Source organism: Xiphophorus couchianus, chromosome 11 (genome assembly GCF_001444195.1).
Source record: "Xiphophorus couchianus chromosome 11, X_couchianus-1.0, whole genome shotgun sequence".
NCBI classification, from domain to species: Eukaryota; Metazoa; Chordata; class Actinopteri; order Cyprinodontiformes; family Poeciliidae; genus Xiphophorus; species Xiphophorus couchianus.
Window position 1 is genome coordinate 25,425,329 of NC_040238.1, and position 15,439 is coordinate 25,440,767.

The 15,439-nt window shown below is 42.1% G+C and overlaps 1 protein-coding gene across 3 annotated transcripts in view; it reads left to right on the forward strand.

Annotated features, from left to right (window-relative positions):
* The window catches only part of LOC114152879 (vacuole membrane protein 1), a 77,009-nt gene extending 73,647 nt beyond the window's left edge, over positions 1–3,362 (forward strand). For all 3 annotated transcript variants that reach the window (XM_028031003.1, XM_028031002.1, XM_028031005.1), the window contains one exon: positions 839–3,362. In XM_028031003.1, coding sequence (XP_027886804.1) covers positions 839–982 — 144 coding nt within the window. In that variant the 3' untranslated portion in view covers positions 983–3,362. The remainder of the gene's footprint in view (positions 1–838) is intronic.
* The last annotated feature ends 12,077 nt before the right edge of the window (positions 3,363–15,439 follow it).

Here is a 15,439-nt window from a genome sequence, read left to right on the forward strand (position 1 = left end):
AGGAGAGGGGTGGCGGGGGCATTAGGGGGTAGCGTGGGGTCCCGCTTCACCCGAACTGTACTACTGTAGCGCGGGGCGTGCTGACTCATGCTCCGTCTTACCAATAGGGAAGAGTGTGTGCGAGTGTAGTCACTCCCCTATGTGTCACACACACACACACACTTGCACTCGGTGCCCCGCCTGAACCCAGCACTAACTGTAGACTGAGCCACCCCGGACCCCCCCACAACACCCCCACCCTGGTGACAATCCATCAAACTCTCCCCCCCCCCACCTTGTCTAGAACAAAAAGAGCCAGTTGTAGCTGAAGCCTATTTCTTTTTTTAAAGCAGTTTTCCCTCTTTTCGGTCCCCTCCCCCTCTCGCTTGTATACCTAGTGATTCATTGAGAACGATTTTTTTTTTCTTTTTTTTTTAAGTGCGTACGAGGAAGGAGAAGGAATAAAGAGGGTAGACTTTGAGTTGCACAAGGACAGATTAAGGCATTTTCTAGAACAATGTTCCTTTTTTCTTGTAACCCGAGCCTTCAGCAGTTACGGGGGAGAGAAGCGAGGCAATTTAACTCGGTGGAGGCAGGCTGCAGGCTGGGGTCACCGGGGGCGTTACAGGAGGGAGGACGGCGGGGGCTGCCGCGTGTTTTATTACCCCTGATCTCTATCTGTCCTGCACATGGAGCTGGATCCCCACCTAGCCTACAGCATCAGGAGCGGAGCGGAGTGGAGGGGGGGTGCTGCTGCTGCTGCATGTGGTGGTGTTGGTGGGGGGGAGAAAGGGGTGGCCCTCCTTTTTACTGACCGAGCTCTTCTCCGCTCTCTCTCTTTCTCTGTGGCTCCTGGCAGGAGGAGAACTGGCTCTCGTGGCTCTTCGAGAAGGTTGTGGTCATCATGGTATGCTTCTTTGTCTGCTCCATTGTCAACTCCATGGCGCAGAGCTACGCCAAGCGCAAGCGGCACGACAAGTCCTCGGAGAGCAAGACGGAGTGAGGACCAGTCGGAGGCAAACGGGGGGGGAAAGATTTCGTTGGACCACCAACCTCTAAACCCTCCTTCCTTCATATCTACTCTCCCTTTTGGCTGATACCCGGTCATTATCCCAGGCAACAATCAAAGAAAAAAAAGTCCGACCCATCTGGTTTCTCTCTTGCTTCTGTAACAACATGTTTATCTTGAACTTGGACTTCCATCCGCTAGTTTATGAAAGCTTTGCAATTTGGTAGCTATTTTGTGATTTATGTATCTTTTCCCCTCAAAGGTAGGTGATTGCTTGGGATTTGCGTGACTCTATGTAGGCATCCATGCTTTTGAGTATTACTAAGTCTTCCCAAGTTTATCCCAACGGTAGAATTGTTTTAAATACTAACCGTGTTTGCTGTTTAGTAGTTACAATACTCTTTCAGCTTTGTAAGTTGTTCTGCTTTGGCTGAGTAGATAAGAAACGTAGTGAATGAGGTTTTCTTTAGAACTGCATCATTTCCACTTCTTGTCTTGCAGCTGTGGAGATGTCAGTGAATATTTTAGGCTACACATGGTGAGATAGGTGACTTCTTCTGTTGTGTGGGCTGTAGTACTTCTAGATAAGTAATGATAAATCAGTCCTGAATCACCCCCTGCTGGTCTCTTTGTCTGCCCTCATTGTTCTGCTTCCAGGAAGAGAGCGCATGAGTCAGCCCGGGGGGCTACTTTACCAGATGCAGCCGTGTATCTATATTCAGTCAGATCTACAACTGAGTGAGCGTGTCTGTGCGTCACATGAAGATAGCGGTTTGCTTTATTTCGTGGATTAAAGCCGCTCATGCAGGCTACTACCTGACGTGCTAGCTCAGAGCCGTTCTGAGAAATCTTCTCTTTTTTTTGTCTCCTCTTGTCCTTTGGAGCTTTTTGTTCGAAAAGGAGGACACCTGGCTTTTCTTTCTTTGTCGGACTACGTCAGCTGGCTCGACTATTACCCCACTGCCTTTTTTCTGTTTCTTATTTTCTTTCTTCTTTTTTTTTTCTTTCATTATTTTAATCGCCAATGAAATGTGGCGTTTTCCTCTCCCTCTCTCTCTGTGCTACGCTGGACTGAGAGCTGCGGGGACGCTAGCGCAGCAGCACAAGCAGCGGGAAGGAGGGAGGGAGGAGGAGGAGAGAGAGAGAGAAAAAAGCCCTCCAGCTCACAGTGAAAAGCGTCTGTGCCGTTACCTCAGCTGAACCCTCGAATGAACTCGTTGCACTCCCCTCAGTCACGGAGCCAGGAGACGAATCACTCGAGTAGATTCAAAACAGAGGGGTACTGTTGGGTGAGCTGAACCCTGTGCTCCGCACCGGCTCTAGTCGAGAACATTCACATGTCCTCCTCTTTCTTTTTTTCCTCTTTCCTCCCGTCACGGTAAGTAGGATTAGGAATCTCTCTCTTTCTCTCTTTTTAAAAATTCATTGTTCTGTGTGTGTCCATGCATACGTCTTCAGGCATGTTCGTCACTCTCTCGACCTGTCAGATAGCTTATCAGACTGGTGTTGGCTGTTAAGATTGCAAGGCGACAACAGTCTGTAGGCTGTCTGACATTTCGGGCTCTTTCATCTGACCAGCATCCTGTCGTGTCCTCCTCCTCCTCCCTCCTCGTCCTCGTTGGTATATCATTGTTTCAGTTAGCATCAGTTCCCATTCAGAGGTGTGTGCCCCGCGATGTCACTTCCCTTTTCTCCCAACCGCTTGCGAAACGTCGGAGTTGTGGCTCTATTGTTTATTTCCTCCACGCTGACGTCCGTGAGGGTTTTTATGTGGCTTTATGTGAGGAACTGTGTTTGAGAATGCAGATGCTGGTGTGTTTGCGTGCGTGTGTGTGAGCTGACTCTGTCTTTTTTTGAAATTTCCAGAGAATCCAGACAGTACACACCTCATTGCAAAACATCACATTGTGACACCCAGCCTTAGGTATAGTACACGCAGTGCTCAACCGGCCTCCTCCTTCCCCCTTTTTTTTTTTTTAACACTTCCCTCTTCTGTTGCAATGAAAACTTTCTTCTGTTGCTCAATCCTCATTTTTGTACGAGGTAGCACTTTATTGGAACAACCCTGTTGATTTTTTTTCTTTTTTACCCACAGGTAGGTAAATATACAAATCTGAAATTAGTCTGACCTCTTCCCTCCCCTCCCCCATTTTTGAGCAAACAAATTGAACTTTCTTTAGGTTGTAAAAGTAAAATCACTGAGTTAAGCTGGAATGCCTTGCTGTCATAAGGAATGTTTTGCTTGGCCCGTTTCAGGATGTCCTGTTCCAAGAGGGAGCCCCTTTTGGCACAGCTAACCTGAATGTGTTTGTATAGAAACTCAGTTCATATGTTCCAGGGTGAGTTCCTGTTTATGACGAATGTCTGTAAAAAATAATAATAATAATTTAAACTTGTGTGTATTATGTTTTGCTGTTGTTTTTATCTTTAATAAAGCTGAAATAAAAAAAAAAGAGAGAAAAGAAGAGTGGTGTTGTGTTTCTTATGTGATGAGTCTTGACAACACTGCCGGGTCCACACTGACCCTGGAGCCTCTGAAGAATCTCACATGTCAGCCAAGAAAGAGGGATAGGGAGGATAGTGAGTCCCTCACAACTCCAGTTTCCACATCTAGTGTTTCACATCCAAACGGTTATCACGTTACTGATTTGCGCCTGCCGCGCTGACATCATCTCCATTTCAGAATCCAAGCCAGAGCTTAGCTGTTAGTTCTGAATTATGGCAGCACTGCATTTATTTCATATGTTAAGAAAAAGAAAATCTGTCAAATTTTGCACTATTTTCTGTTATGTAGCAGGAAAAAGTCAGGGTCAATCAAATATTTTGAAATATTCCTTATTATCTGACAATGGGGTAAATTAGGAAATGAATCAAAACCTTTCACACAAAATACTATTTTAAAAACTGATAAAATCTGTACCAATATATGTACAAAATATTTCTAAACACCCATAAAACAATTAGAGAAGTTCTACGTGTAAAACTGGAAGCCTCTTCTCAGGTAATCCCATTTGCATGAGGGAAACTTCCTAATCTCGATGGTACATGCCGTGGCTACGCCTGACTTCAGACCAGACTTGTTTAGGAACCGCGCAGCATCACCCTGTATCCTGCGGTCCAATGTGTGGAACCTGTTCTGGGGTCGATCTGTGCTGTTCCGAGATCGACCGCTCCTAGAGCACCGGGAAGATGGATCGGTCCCCACCCTCCCAACCCCGCCCTGCCTCTGGGGGCTCCGGTTGGAGCTCCCCCCTCCCTCCAGCGTTCAGATCATACCTGTTCAAACAGGGAGCTGGACTGAGATTCTAATAATGTAATAACGACTCCTTCCTCCAGAATCACCGTTTCCCACTGTCGCTCCCACTTCCTCCTCCTCCCCGTCAGCAGGTTAACCACCAGGGGATGCTGAAATATCACTGACTTCATCCACCGCCCACCCACGAGCCCACTCTGCATTTGGTTATCCACTTAGTTCCTTTCACACTCTGTCTCATTAAATTATGCTGACCGGGTGGATTTCTGTCTTCTTTTTTTTTTTTTTAATAAAAAAAAAATCACATTAAGCTTCTTTGTTTTTGTGAGTAGCAGTGAGATGCTTTCCCACTAAACAGTCCCAGTTCAAGGAGATTAAAAAAATTCAGACATAGAAATCAAAAAGGTTTTTGTTTTCATTTCAAACTTAATTGTTACAATTTGGTCATCTGATCTGGTTATAAACCAGCTGAAATGTGTGGAAGGCTTTTAACTTTTGGAGTAACAGTTTTATAAGTGTATACACTTTATTTCTTTATGCATATATTCCAACCAGCACAGTCTGATTTTTAGGACAGTCGATCAGAGTAAAGAGTTAAAAGGGCAGCAAGAGAAGGAGAAAGTTTATACTATTTCTCACATCAATCATGATGGGCGAGGATTATCCTAGACTCCAACATCTATCTGCCTGACTTTCTATACAGGTAAACACATTTAAAGAGGAGCAGCAAAAGCAAATCAGGTGGATTAGGAGTGCTCGCCAACAACAGATGGTTTCATCCAGGATTTACTTTGAAATATCGTCTCTGCGGCCCGGAAATCGAGTTTCTAACACCCGTTGAGTCAGAGGCTTCCTTAGATTTGACGTAACATTGGCTGCTACTGGAAATCCTTTGAGTTTATTGCAACACAACTTTTTCAAGATACTTAGATGTTAAGAGTTATGACCACATTTCATTCCCCTTTGGGATAAATAAAGAATGTTAACATCAGTTAACTTAACAACAAAAATTTATACTCACAACACCATTTGAAAAGAGGAATAGTCTTTCAGAAATGGTCAAACTGCAAGACGAACATATAATACATAATACTGCAAAAACATAAAACCTGACAAAGTTTTTTTTATTGTTTAGAGTGCAAATATCTTTAAGTTAACTTGAAATAAGATAAAACTAACTCACAAGGAACTTTTCTTAGCAGGATGTAGGAGCTTGTCAGTATTTCCTTAATAATAATAATAATAATAAAGTACTTTGTAGAAGTGAAAAATCTGCCAGTGAAACTAGTACTTTTTTACATTAAGGAATTGTGATGAATGAATTTATTGTTTGTCACTATGCACATGTACAATGAGATTAAGGATGTAGTTAATTTGTTATTTATGTAAAACATGCTCCTGTATCTTACTGAAAAGTTATTGAAAGTCAATTTCTCATGTAAGTGTATCATATAAGATATTTGCACTGAAAACTAGACAAAAGCTGCATGGTAAAATGTTGTATTTTTACAGTGCAGACAAACCTTTAGACATTTTGTCATGTTCCAGTCGCATAACTCCATGTGTTTTTGTTTGGACTTGATGCGATAGACCAACAGAAAACATGACAACAATTGTAAAGGAGAAAAAAACAAACTGTGGTTTTAAAATTTGTTAGCTAAAAAAAACCCCAGAGGAATCCTGGGAGGCTAATTACTGAGACTGGAGGTTCTGCTTCTATTAGAGCAACGACCCCAAACCTTCAGCCATAGAATGTTGCAGTGGTTTGGACCGAGACACGTTCATGCGTTAGAACGTGGCCCAGTCCAGACCCGAACGAAAGCTGGTGTCACCAGATGTTCTCTATCCACCCGACTGAGACTGAGATATTTATTGAAGAAGAATGAGCAAACATTTTCGTCTCCAGGTACGCAAAGCTGGTGGCGACACCAACGACATGCAGCTGTAATAGCATTAAAAGGCGGCATTTAGTCAGGGTAGCTGAAAACCATCGCACTCCGGACTGTTTTTATTTTATTTTATTTTTTTTGTAGAAAAACCAAAAACAAAACCTTTTTTTTTTTTTTTTTGGTCTCACTTTGGAATTATCCATAATTTATATGTCGGTACTGAACACAGACACAACGGAAAGACTTTTTTTTTACTTAAACAAAATGTGACCAAATTTAAACAGCACAAGTCTGAAATGCACCGTATTTGTATTTGAGGAACATTTCACGTGTTTGTGTTTAAACGGGGCATCGGGTTTATTAAAAAAAAACAGAAAATCAGTAAAAAACCCACCCCGCTTAAACCATGAGGCGTCCCATCGCTGGGATTAAGAACTGCCTGACTTATCTGTTCCCGTGTTAAACACATGCCTGTAAGCACTCGTTCATCATAACTGTGGTTAGCGCAGAGACCCGACTCCAAAGGCCTTTGCTTTCTTTCTTGTGGCTTTGGCATGGCGAGATCAAACAGGCTTATCAGCAGCTTCATACCCATCGTGATTCACTTCATCTGGGAGAGGAGAGCTTCTTTTAATCAGATCACAAGGTCTCCTCACAATGATAGACTGACTACCGAACATATCAGCAGTCACTTTGGCCCCTTGTTGAAGATTTACAATTATCTAAACACAGCCATTCAAAGCATAACTGGGATATGACAATGCGTGTGTTGGATCTAGTTGGACACATGAAAACACATCCGTCCGTGTTGAGCAGAAATAACCCATGATGTGTGGGTATTTTAACAGCATAGTTTGGCAGAACCCTCTGCTCTTCCTGTCCACACGAAACCAGTATGGCAGATGCTTTAATGCCTGGTGCCAAGAGGCACTGCTGGGGTATTTTATGCAGGTCTTTCAAAACTTGAGAACAACTGCAGTTGCAGCTGACCGTGGAACCACAGGGCAGATTTAAAGAAACATGACAGTAATACTTACTTTAGTAGATAAAAATAGGCAAAATGACTGTTTTCTTTGACGGGAAATAAACGAAGCGACGATAAACCATTTCAACGTTTTTTTTACCCCCCACTCCCTCCTACTAATAGCAGGAGGTTTATCACATGCAACTCAATAGACCAATGAATCAATCTGTCAGAGAAAAGGAAGAATTAAAAAGATGTATTGACCCGGTTGTATGCCAGGGCACACAATGAAGCTAACACTTTGAAGCACCTTTTGGTTCAGTTTTTTGTTTAGTTGGAATCAACAACCCATTTATATACACCTCATCTGCCTAGCAAACATTCGTCATCAGATTCTCATGACTTCTCTTGTCCACAACCCCGACTTCATGTGAAACCACAGGTTTTCTGTTAAACTTAGTTTTTGATTAAGCCATCACTGATTCATTGGTACTATGAGCTCCTTCTGACTCTTTGGATCTTCATGGCTTTAACTAAAATGTGGGTAAATCAGGAAAATCCTTCAAGGTCAGTTTATTTGAGTTTAATCAGATTTACTACAACTGATTTTGAATTCAAGAAGGCTGAATGCTGGAACCGAGTCAGAAAGTATTTGTTTTACTTACTCACTTATTGACGTTTTTATTTTTGTTTGTTTAAATTCTTTACATTTGCACTCATAACAGATTTCAACCAATCACATTTATTTGTATAGCACATTTCAATAACAATGCAATTTAAAGTGCTTTACACCAAGAAAACATAAAAACATCATAAACACATCATACAGTCAACAATTGTGTAAACCAGTAACAGACATGGCATTTTATCTAGTGCCATTATTAAAATGATCAATAAACATTAAATACGTTGATCAATTTTACAGTTCTTCTGGTTCAATAGCAAGTCTAAACAGGCCTTGATTTAAAGGAGCTCAGTGTTTCAGCTGTTTTGCAGTTTTGAGGTGCATAGAAGCTGAATGCTGCTCCTCCATGTTTGATTCTGGTTCTGGTGATGCATAACAGAACCAGAAGACCGGAGAGGTACAACAACCTTCTGTTTTTTGGGGGTGGGGGTTTTACATCACAACAAAACCCACCTTTCATTTCAACAAGGGTGTGTGCACCTACAATCCCCCCTTAGGTTCTGTGCTGCATTAAAAATGATGGATAAAACTCATTAAAAAGACGTTTCTTAGCTTGTAAGCCGACATGTCACAACAGGGCTGAGAGGAGTGGTGAAAAAATCTGCGTAAATGTCTGTCATTTACTTCTCTGTTCTTTTTGGGGGGTTTTTTTACTGCCAGCTTACCTTTTATGTGTTGATGTCATTCGGGTGTGTCAAACACTCAGAGGGAACGTGACTGATGCTCGGCAAGCTCAACAAGGTACAGCACGCCTGGGAGTGGGGTGGGTGTAAAATTGTAGATATTTGCCTAGGAATAACACGGCTCTCGGACGTGAGAAGCTCTGAGTAAGCCCATGGAATGCCTGCTATCTGACAGCAGCGATCCACCTCTGCAGCAGCTTCTCCTCAGGTTTTGCTTACGCACAGCTTTGCACATCATCTCGGGGTTCTGTGTCAAGACATGATGCCATCTTCAAAATATTACTCAGGTATGCAGCACACTACCTTCCACACATACCAGCCCCGGCAGTGTGTGTTATTTCTCGGCTTTCCTACGCAAGCTAGGCAAGGCCAGAATGAAGTGGAAAAACCACCGGTAGCTGCATAGCGAACATCTGAGAAGCGCCTTGATTTATGGCGGGTTTGGGAAACATTATAGTAATTGTCAGCATTAAGTCAAGCATTAACCTGCAAAAAAGGGTCAAAAAGCGAAACAGGTTGTCTGATTTTAAGGGGCACTATTGTGTAAAATCAACTTTTTTGAGCTACACATCATGTTATAATGCCAGTCCCTCATCAAAAACATACCTGGAGTGTTGCTTTGATTTTTTTCAAGCATGTTTGAGAAATCCTTTAATCTCCCGTGGCAACCATTCATCTGTGCAAAACGTCTGGGGGAACCGAGCGCCGCCTTCGAGGACAAAGCTCCTCCTCAGCACTGCAGTCTCCAAGCGTCCGCCTCACAGAGCACCACTCTCACATGACTCCCCCGCTCGGCTCCTTCAGACTAGCCAGCTGCAATTAGCAAATGCTTGTTGGAAATGCACATCTGCAGAGCTCATTACACAAGCTGCTTATTAGTGCAATTCTGGTAGAAATGTTGTTAAAGGGTTAATAGAGGCGTAATGTCATCAGGATGTTGTGACTTCCTGAAGGCGGAGTTTCGGAAAGAGCAGCAGTTTTTAAAGAGACAGAGGCATAGTTTCAGATTTCAAGGTGTTAAATTATTAAGTTATATATTGCATTTTTATAACTGAAGGTAACAAAGTTACTTGACTGTACTATAAAGTGGCACTATGTGCCTGGAAAATTACATATTACTGCCCCTTAAAACTTAAATTGTTTTTTTTTCTCATGACAATCCAATTAGTAGCAATTTAAAAGTTTCGTACAAACTTTTTTTTGACGGTTTTGAGTTTATAAGCCCCTTTACCAAGTCAGACCTCCATTTCATACCAAAACATTCCAATTTTATTTCCTCCATCTTCTGTTGCACCATCTTAAGCAATACTATTTCATGTCCATGTTACCTTAATTGTCTTTTCCGTTTTAAAAATATTATTCTACACCCTATTTTGTTGTGGGTTCCCATTCATGGTTTGGGTCATTTGACTCTGAAATAGGACCGACTGTGATCCCTGATTGGACCAGAATAACTGTGACTGACCTCAAAAGGTAGATACTTAACAGAGTCATAAAGTTACATTTTTTTGCACTAGCAGGATAGAACATTACTTAAAGGTGAGCACAACACGTCCCCTGTCTATCAAATGAACAGATAGTCAAAGTAAAACTAAATCTGAAAAGATTAAATGGCCACTCTCTTTTTCGGAAGGGAAAAGAAAATGATAAAACACAAATCTTGCATATCTCACCAGATTCTACTATTCCATTTAGCGCCTCGACGTTAACGTGGAGGAGACCGGGTTTTTTTGTTGTTGTTGTTTTTGTTAGATGTTAAACTAAACTGGACATTTTTCTCTGAATAAGTTTAAATCTTGTTCAATAAATGTAAGACAAATGGTGACATGTCTTTGCTGATTTTAACAAATATTTTGTTTCTGTGTTTTAACATAATGTTAAAGCATGTAAAAAAATGTCAAGGGTAAAGTATTTTGTTATTTTGAACCTTACAGTAAAATGTAATAAATACAAACTCAAAAGTTAGTTTATTCATGGCTTTAGATCAATTCACCTGTGTTTGCTCTCATTTTGCTCTCCAACACTGCCATTTCATCTCATGCCAACACTTTCTCCACATGTACAAATCCATTGCCAAAATGTTTAAAATTTATTCTGAATTTATTAAAGTATATATTTTAGATTACTTCCATTAAGGAACCTGAAAGATTGACCCACGATTAAACCAAAAAATAAATCTGCAACTGGATGCTGGTAGGTGACACAAGCGTATCTCAATAAATTAGAATATAATTGAAAAGGTCATATTAGTCTCTTGGGTAAGGTCTATTCTGGGGTTCTGGACAGGAGGGTCCACCGGATAGTCAAGTCTCAGATTCTAAAGGAACAGTGTGCTTTTCCACCTAGCCGTGTAGCACATTACCAGCTCTACACCTTCAGCAGGGTCTTGGACAGTTTTGGAGAGGGGAACAGGTGCTCAAGTATAAAAAAGGCGCTCTTTATGTGGCAGTTGGAACAGCTGGCTGCTTTAGTAGGGTGAGATTTATTACAGGCCACACACTACACCATATATATATATGTATTTCAAAAGGGCACTTTTTGTCTAGAGGCAAAACAACAGGTGCTCTAGCATCACCTAGTGTTCTCTTTTTACACATCCACAGTCTCTGGAAGTTCATGGGAGTTCATCCAACCAGTTTACATGAGTTTGATGGGTGGTGAGTACTTCAGGAGTATGGGGCACCAGGTCTCTTGATACGGGTCTTATGTCCCTGTAGGATCGATGTCAAAGCTTGGTTCAGTTCTCTTTTTGTTGGCCTCAGCATAAAGTCTCTGCTTTTTGCAGATGATGCGGTTCTGTTAGCTGCGTTAGATCGTAATCTACAGCTTTACGACCTTAAATCCGAAACAAACAGCTGTTCTTTCCCTTGTCTATGGTCGCGAGATTTGGGTAGTGACCGAAAGAACGAGATCATGGATACAAGGAGCCAAAATGAGTTTTCTTCTCTTCGTGTATGGGCTCTTCCTTAGATGAGAAGTTCGGTCAACTAGCAGGGACTCAGACTAGAGCCTCTGCTCCTCAACATCGAGAGGAGTCAGTTGAGGTGGCGCGGCCATTTGGATACTTTCCTACTCCGGGCACATTCCTTTGGGAGGAGATCCAGAGGAAGACCCAGGAGCTGGAGGAATTATGTTTCTCACATCAGTTTGGTAACACCTTGGGATTCCCTCGGAGAATCTGAACCGTCAACAGTCGGTCACCTCTTTGCAAGAAGTTCATATTTGCACACACACAGCGCAGTCCACCTGGGGTCGCCCTGTCTGCTCCAGTATACATCACGCCCTAATCCTATTGGCATAACAAAACGGTCAAGGACAGAGCCCACATCTTTCTGCAGAGAACGTTCTCCATGGACAATGACTTCGCAGTTTCCATCCAGGAGTTTTTAGTCATTGACAATCTTTGTAAGAATTTTGTGAAGAATCGTACAAATGTATGTAATTCCTCATCGCTTCTAGTAAGCAAACAATTATTCCTGTCAGAACAAGATGGCGTAATCTTCGTCACACGACTACGTCAATGAAAGATGATTTCTGCGCTTCAGATGAAGTATGGGAGAGTCTTTAGGCTGTGCCCTCTATAAATGGATGAAAAGGTCCAATATTTTAAAATCTACTATATTATATTGTCGGTTTATTATTGTTATTTTTTTTTATTATGAGTTGCAGCTCCCAAAATGTTTCTTCTCGTACATAAAACCAATCACTGACACCTCCAAGGAAATCATAAAAAACTGTAATTTCTCAGCGAGAGACTATTTCATTAACACTACCTGGGCTAAGGAGAGAAACACTTTCACAGTCGGTCATGACTTGGGGTGTCATGTCATATACTGGTGTTTTTCCACTGGGTTTTTAGCAACTCCGCAGTCAGAGGAGAACCAGGAAAAGTTATAGAGATGCTGATTTTCATTTTCCAGCAGGACTTGGTACCACCCGACCCTGCCAGAAATGTGTACCTTCTTCAGTAACTATTATACACCTACTACTGTTATCAACAAACAAACAAAATCTCTTTTTTTCAAATCTGCTTTTCTAGTCTAATCAAAGAAACCGAGGTTGAGGAGGTGCCGTCCCTGACAAGATGCCGTCCTGGGCAGTTGCCCATGTCCCCCCATCTCAGAAACCGCCACCGATCATTAGCTGTAAACCATATTCATTAAAAGTAACATAAATCGACACTTGAAATATATCACGCTCAGATAAAGCTACATAATGTGTGAGTCGAAGGGAACTGAATTACTAAAGTAAAACTAGTTGAACTAAACTATATGTTTGTATTTACTGACATGCACATGTTCTTCTTTGAGTCCCATACATACTTCCTCAGAGAACACTATGGGTAGTGCACAGAATCCGTTGTTAAGGCAGGAACAAAATGTTCTGGTGCGTGGTTGGGTACAGGATGTCCCCTATGTAAGTCATGCACCTAAAGACCAACCCTGCAGAAGCGTGACACGAGGGGTGAATTTTTTCTTTCTGTGTGTGTGCATGTGTGTGTGTGTGGGGTGGGGTGGGGGGGTGTGTGTGTGTCAGTCTCTGAAGCTCTGATCTGGGTTCTTTTTGTGGAAAGCTAACACAGCGTGGCTCCCATTGTTGTGATTATTTTGTTAAACCAGGGTGTACTGTGACTCCAAAGAGTGAGCTTGCCAATGAAGAACACAGTAAATTGAGATGATCCTGGAAACACCCAACTGCGGCGCTAACGGAGACAAAAGAAAACTGACAACTTGTTGAAGTGATCATAAACCCTTGCTCAACAGTGTGAAAAAAAACAACCTTCTGAACTCAGTGTTGTTGTGGGTTTTTTTTTTTTATTATATGTCAAACAAATTACAGCCAGGATTCTGTCAGAAATGTTCCTGTGCCGTGTGTGCTGACATCAAAGCCCCATATGACATTACTCTTACCACCTTAAGCTCTCAGCCTCTGTGGCATCAGGTATAATTTTAGGGCTCTGTGCATACTGTGCATGAAACTTGTTTACTGTGCACAGTCTGTTTGTATCCTACGTGCCCATCAACATGCTGCAAACAACCACAAAGAGCAAACAAAACCAGACTCCACAGCGAACATGCTGTGCTCCCATGCAGATCATCTGGAAAGGCTTTCCTGCAGTGCTACTTCACTAGAGGACTTTTACTGCTTTAACAACCTCACCTGACCCTCCCCAGCGCTTTATACCCCCTGTTTTTGACTGCAGCTTTGATGTTGAGCAGCATCCATTATCATCTCCACACCGAGCATCTCCAGCCTGCAAATCCAGTCACAAACTGAGATCTATTTATTTATTTTTTTGTGGATGGGGATTTTACGTGATATTTCCGTATTGAGTAGCAAATAACGTTGATATGGGTGAAAAAGAATGTAAAATTTGGATTGGTTTTCTTATTTTTTTTCACAAATAAAACTCTGAAATGTCAGCCACGCATTAAAACAATTGCCACAACTTTGATACATCCAAATAAAATTCAATGCCACAAATTGCCTCCAGACCCCCACCTGCTTAGTGAAAGGACTCCACCTGTGTGTAATTTCATGTATTTTTCTTCAACAAGGAGATGGAAGTGCTTCGTGAAGATTAGAAAAGACGACTAAATGTAAAGAAAAACAAAAAACAAAAAAAAAACAACAAACAGGCATCTGGTTATAGGATGCCTCCTGGACGCCTCCCTGGTGAGGTGTTCCTGGCACATCCCACCCAGAGGAAGACCCACGCTGGAGGGACTGTGTTTCTCAGGCCTGGGAACGCCTTGGGATTCCTCCAGAGGAGCTGGTAGGGCTGGGAAGAGGGAATTCTGGGCTTTTATGCTTAAACTGCTGCTAACTTAATGGATGGGTACTACAAAATGTAGTTGATCATGTGATTTTCAAAGTTGGCGTCTATTCCACCCGGAGGATTTTATGGCTCTATTTAACCATGTGTTTAAAAGCGTACGCTTTATACAAAGTGTTTTGTGGCACTGGTGGACTTTATTCACTAATAGCTGGAGAGGACATGCAGCTTATGATCTGTGGCTGAGAGGAGAACCAGGGACCACCGCATTGCAGACGGTAGCCTCTGCATATGATGTGCATGTTTCACCACTGATCCATGTGGAGTCACGTTTATTTATTTACTTATTACTACTTTATTTAACCAGAAAAGACCCAGTGAGCATTGGAATTTAAAATCTAATTTACAAGGATGTGCTCACAGCAACATGTGTTGCATTAGAGCTGCAGTAGGTAGCTTTTTTAATATAGATATATTTTTTTATTTTATTTTTACATATTTTTTAAAACTGCCTCTATGTTGTGACAGTAATATGAGAAGCTCCTATAGCTTCTCCTTGTGGTCCCACTGCTATCTGCAGAAATCCACCACATACAGTCAAAAGGTGAGATTCAGTGAGAGCCAGGAGGAGGGTCTTTGCGCTGTCTACCACCCTTGTATACGTGCTGCTCACACCCTCCTTTTTGCTACAGCTCCTTCTCCTTAAGAGGAGCCTGCTGTGAAGGTATGAGGTAGAAAACATGCCACCCAGAAGAAGACATTGTAACGTTAGGTTGTTTCTCAACCATTTGCCTTTACATACTGTGTAGGGGCACGGTTAGAGCATTGTGCACAAGAGGATGATTGAGATCGCTAAGACTTTCCTCCTGGCTCTGATTGGTTGTTTCTGACTGTGAACTTGATTTTTTTCACAGGTTATTTTTCTCATACTATCATAACATAGTGGCGTAACTTTAGGTGTAAACACCTAAAGACAATTTAGAGATGCCAGTTAACCGAACAGTCATGATTCTGGACTGTGAGAGGAAGCCAGAGTACCCAGCGAGAACCCACACATACACAGGGAGAACATTCAAACTCTATGCAGAAAGACCCCAGTCCTGCAGCCCACACATGCATTCAGATAAAACAAAAGTAAACTGAAATCGCCGACTCCTTCAGTCATCAGCCCTAAGCGACTGACTCTTCATACTGAGCACAG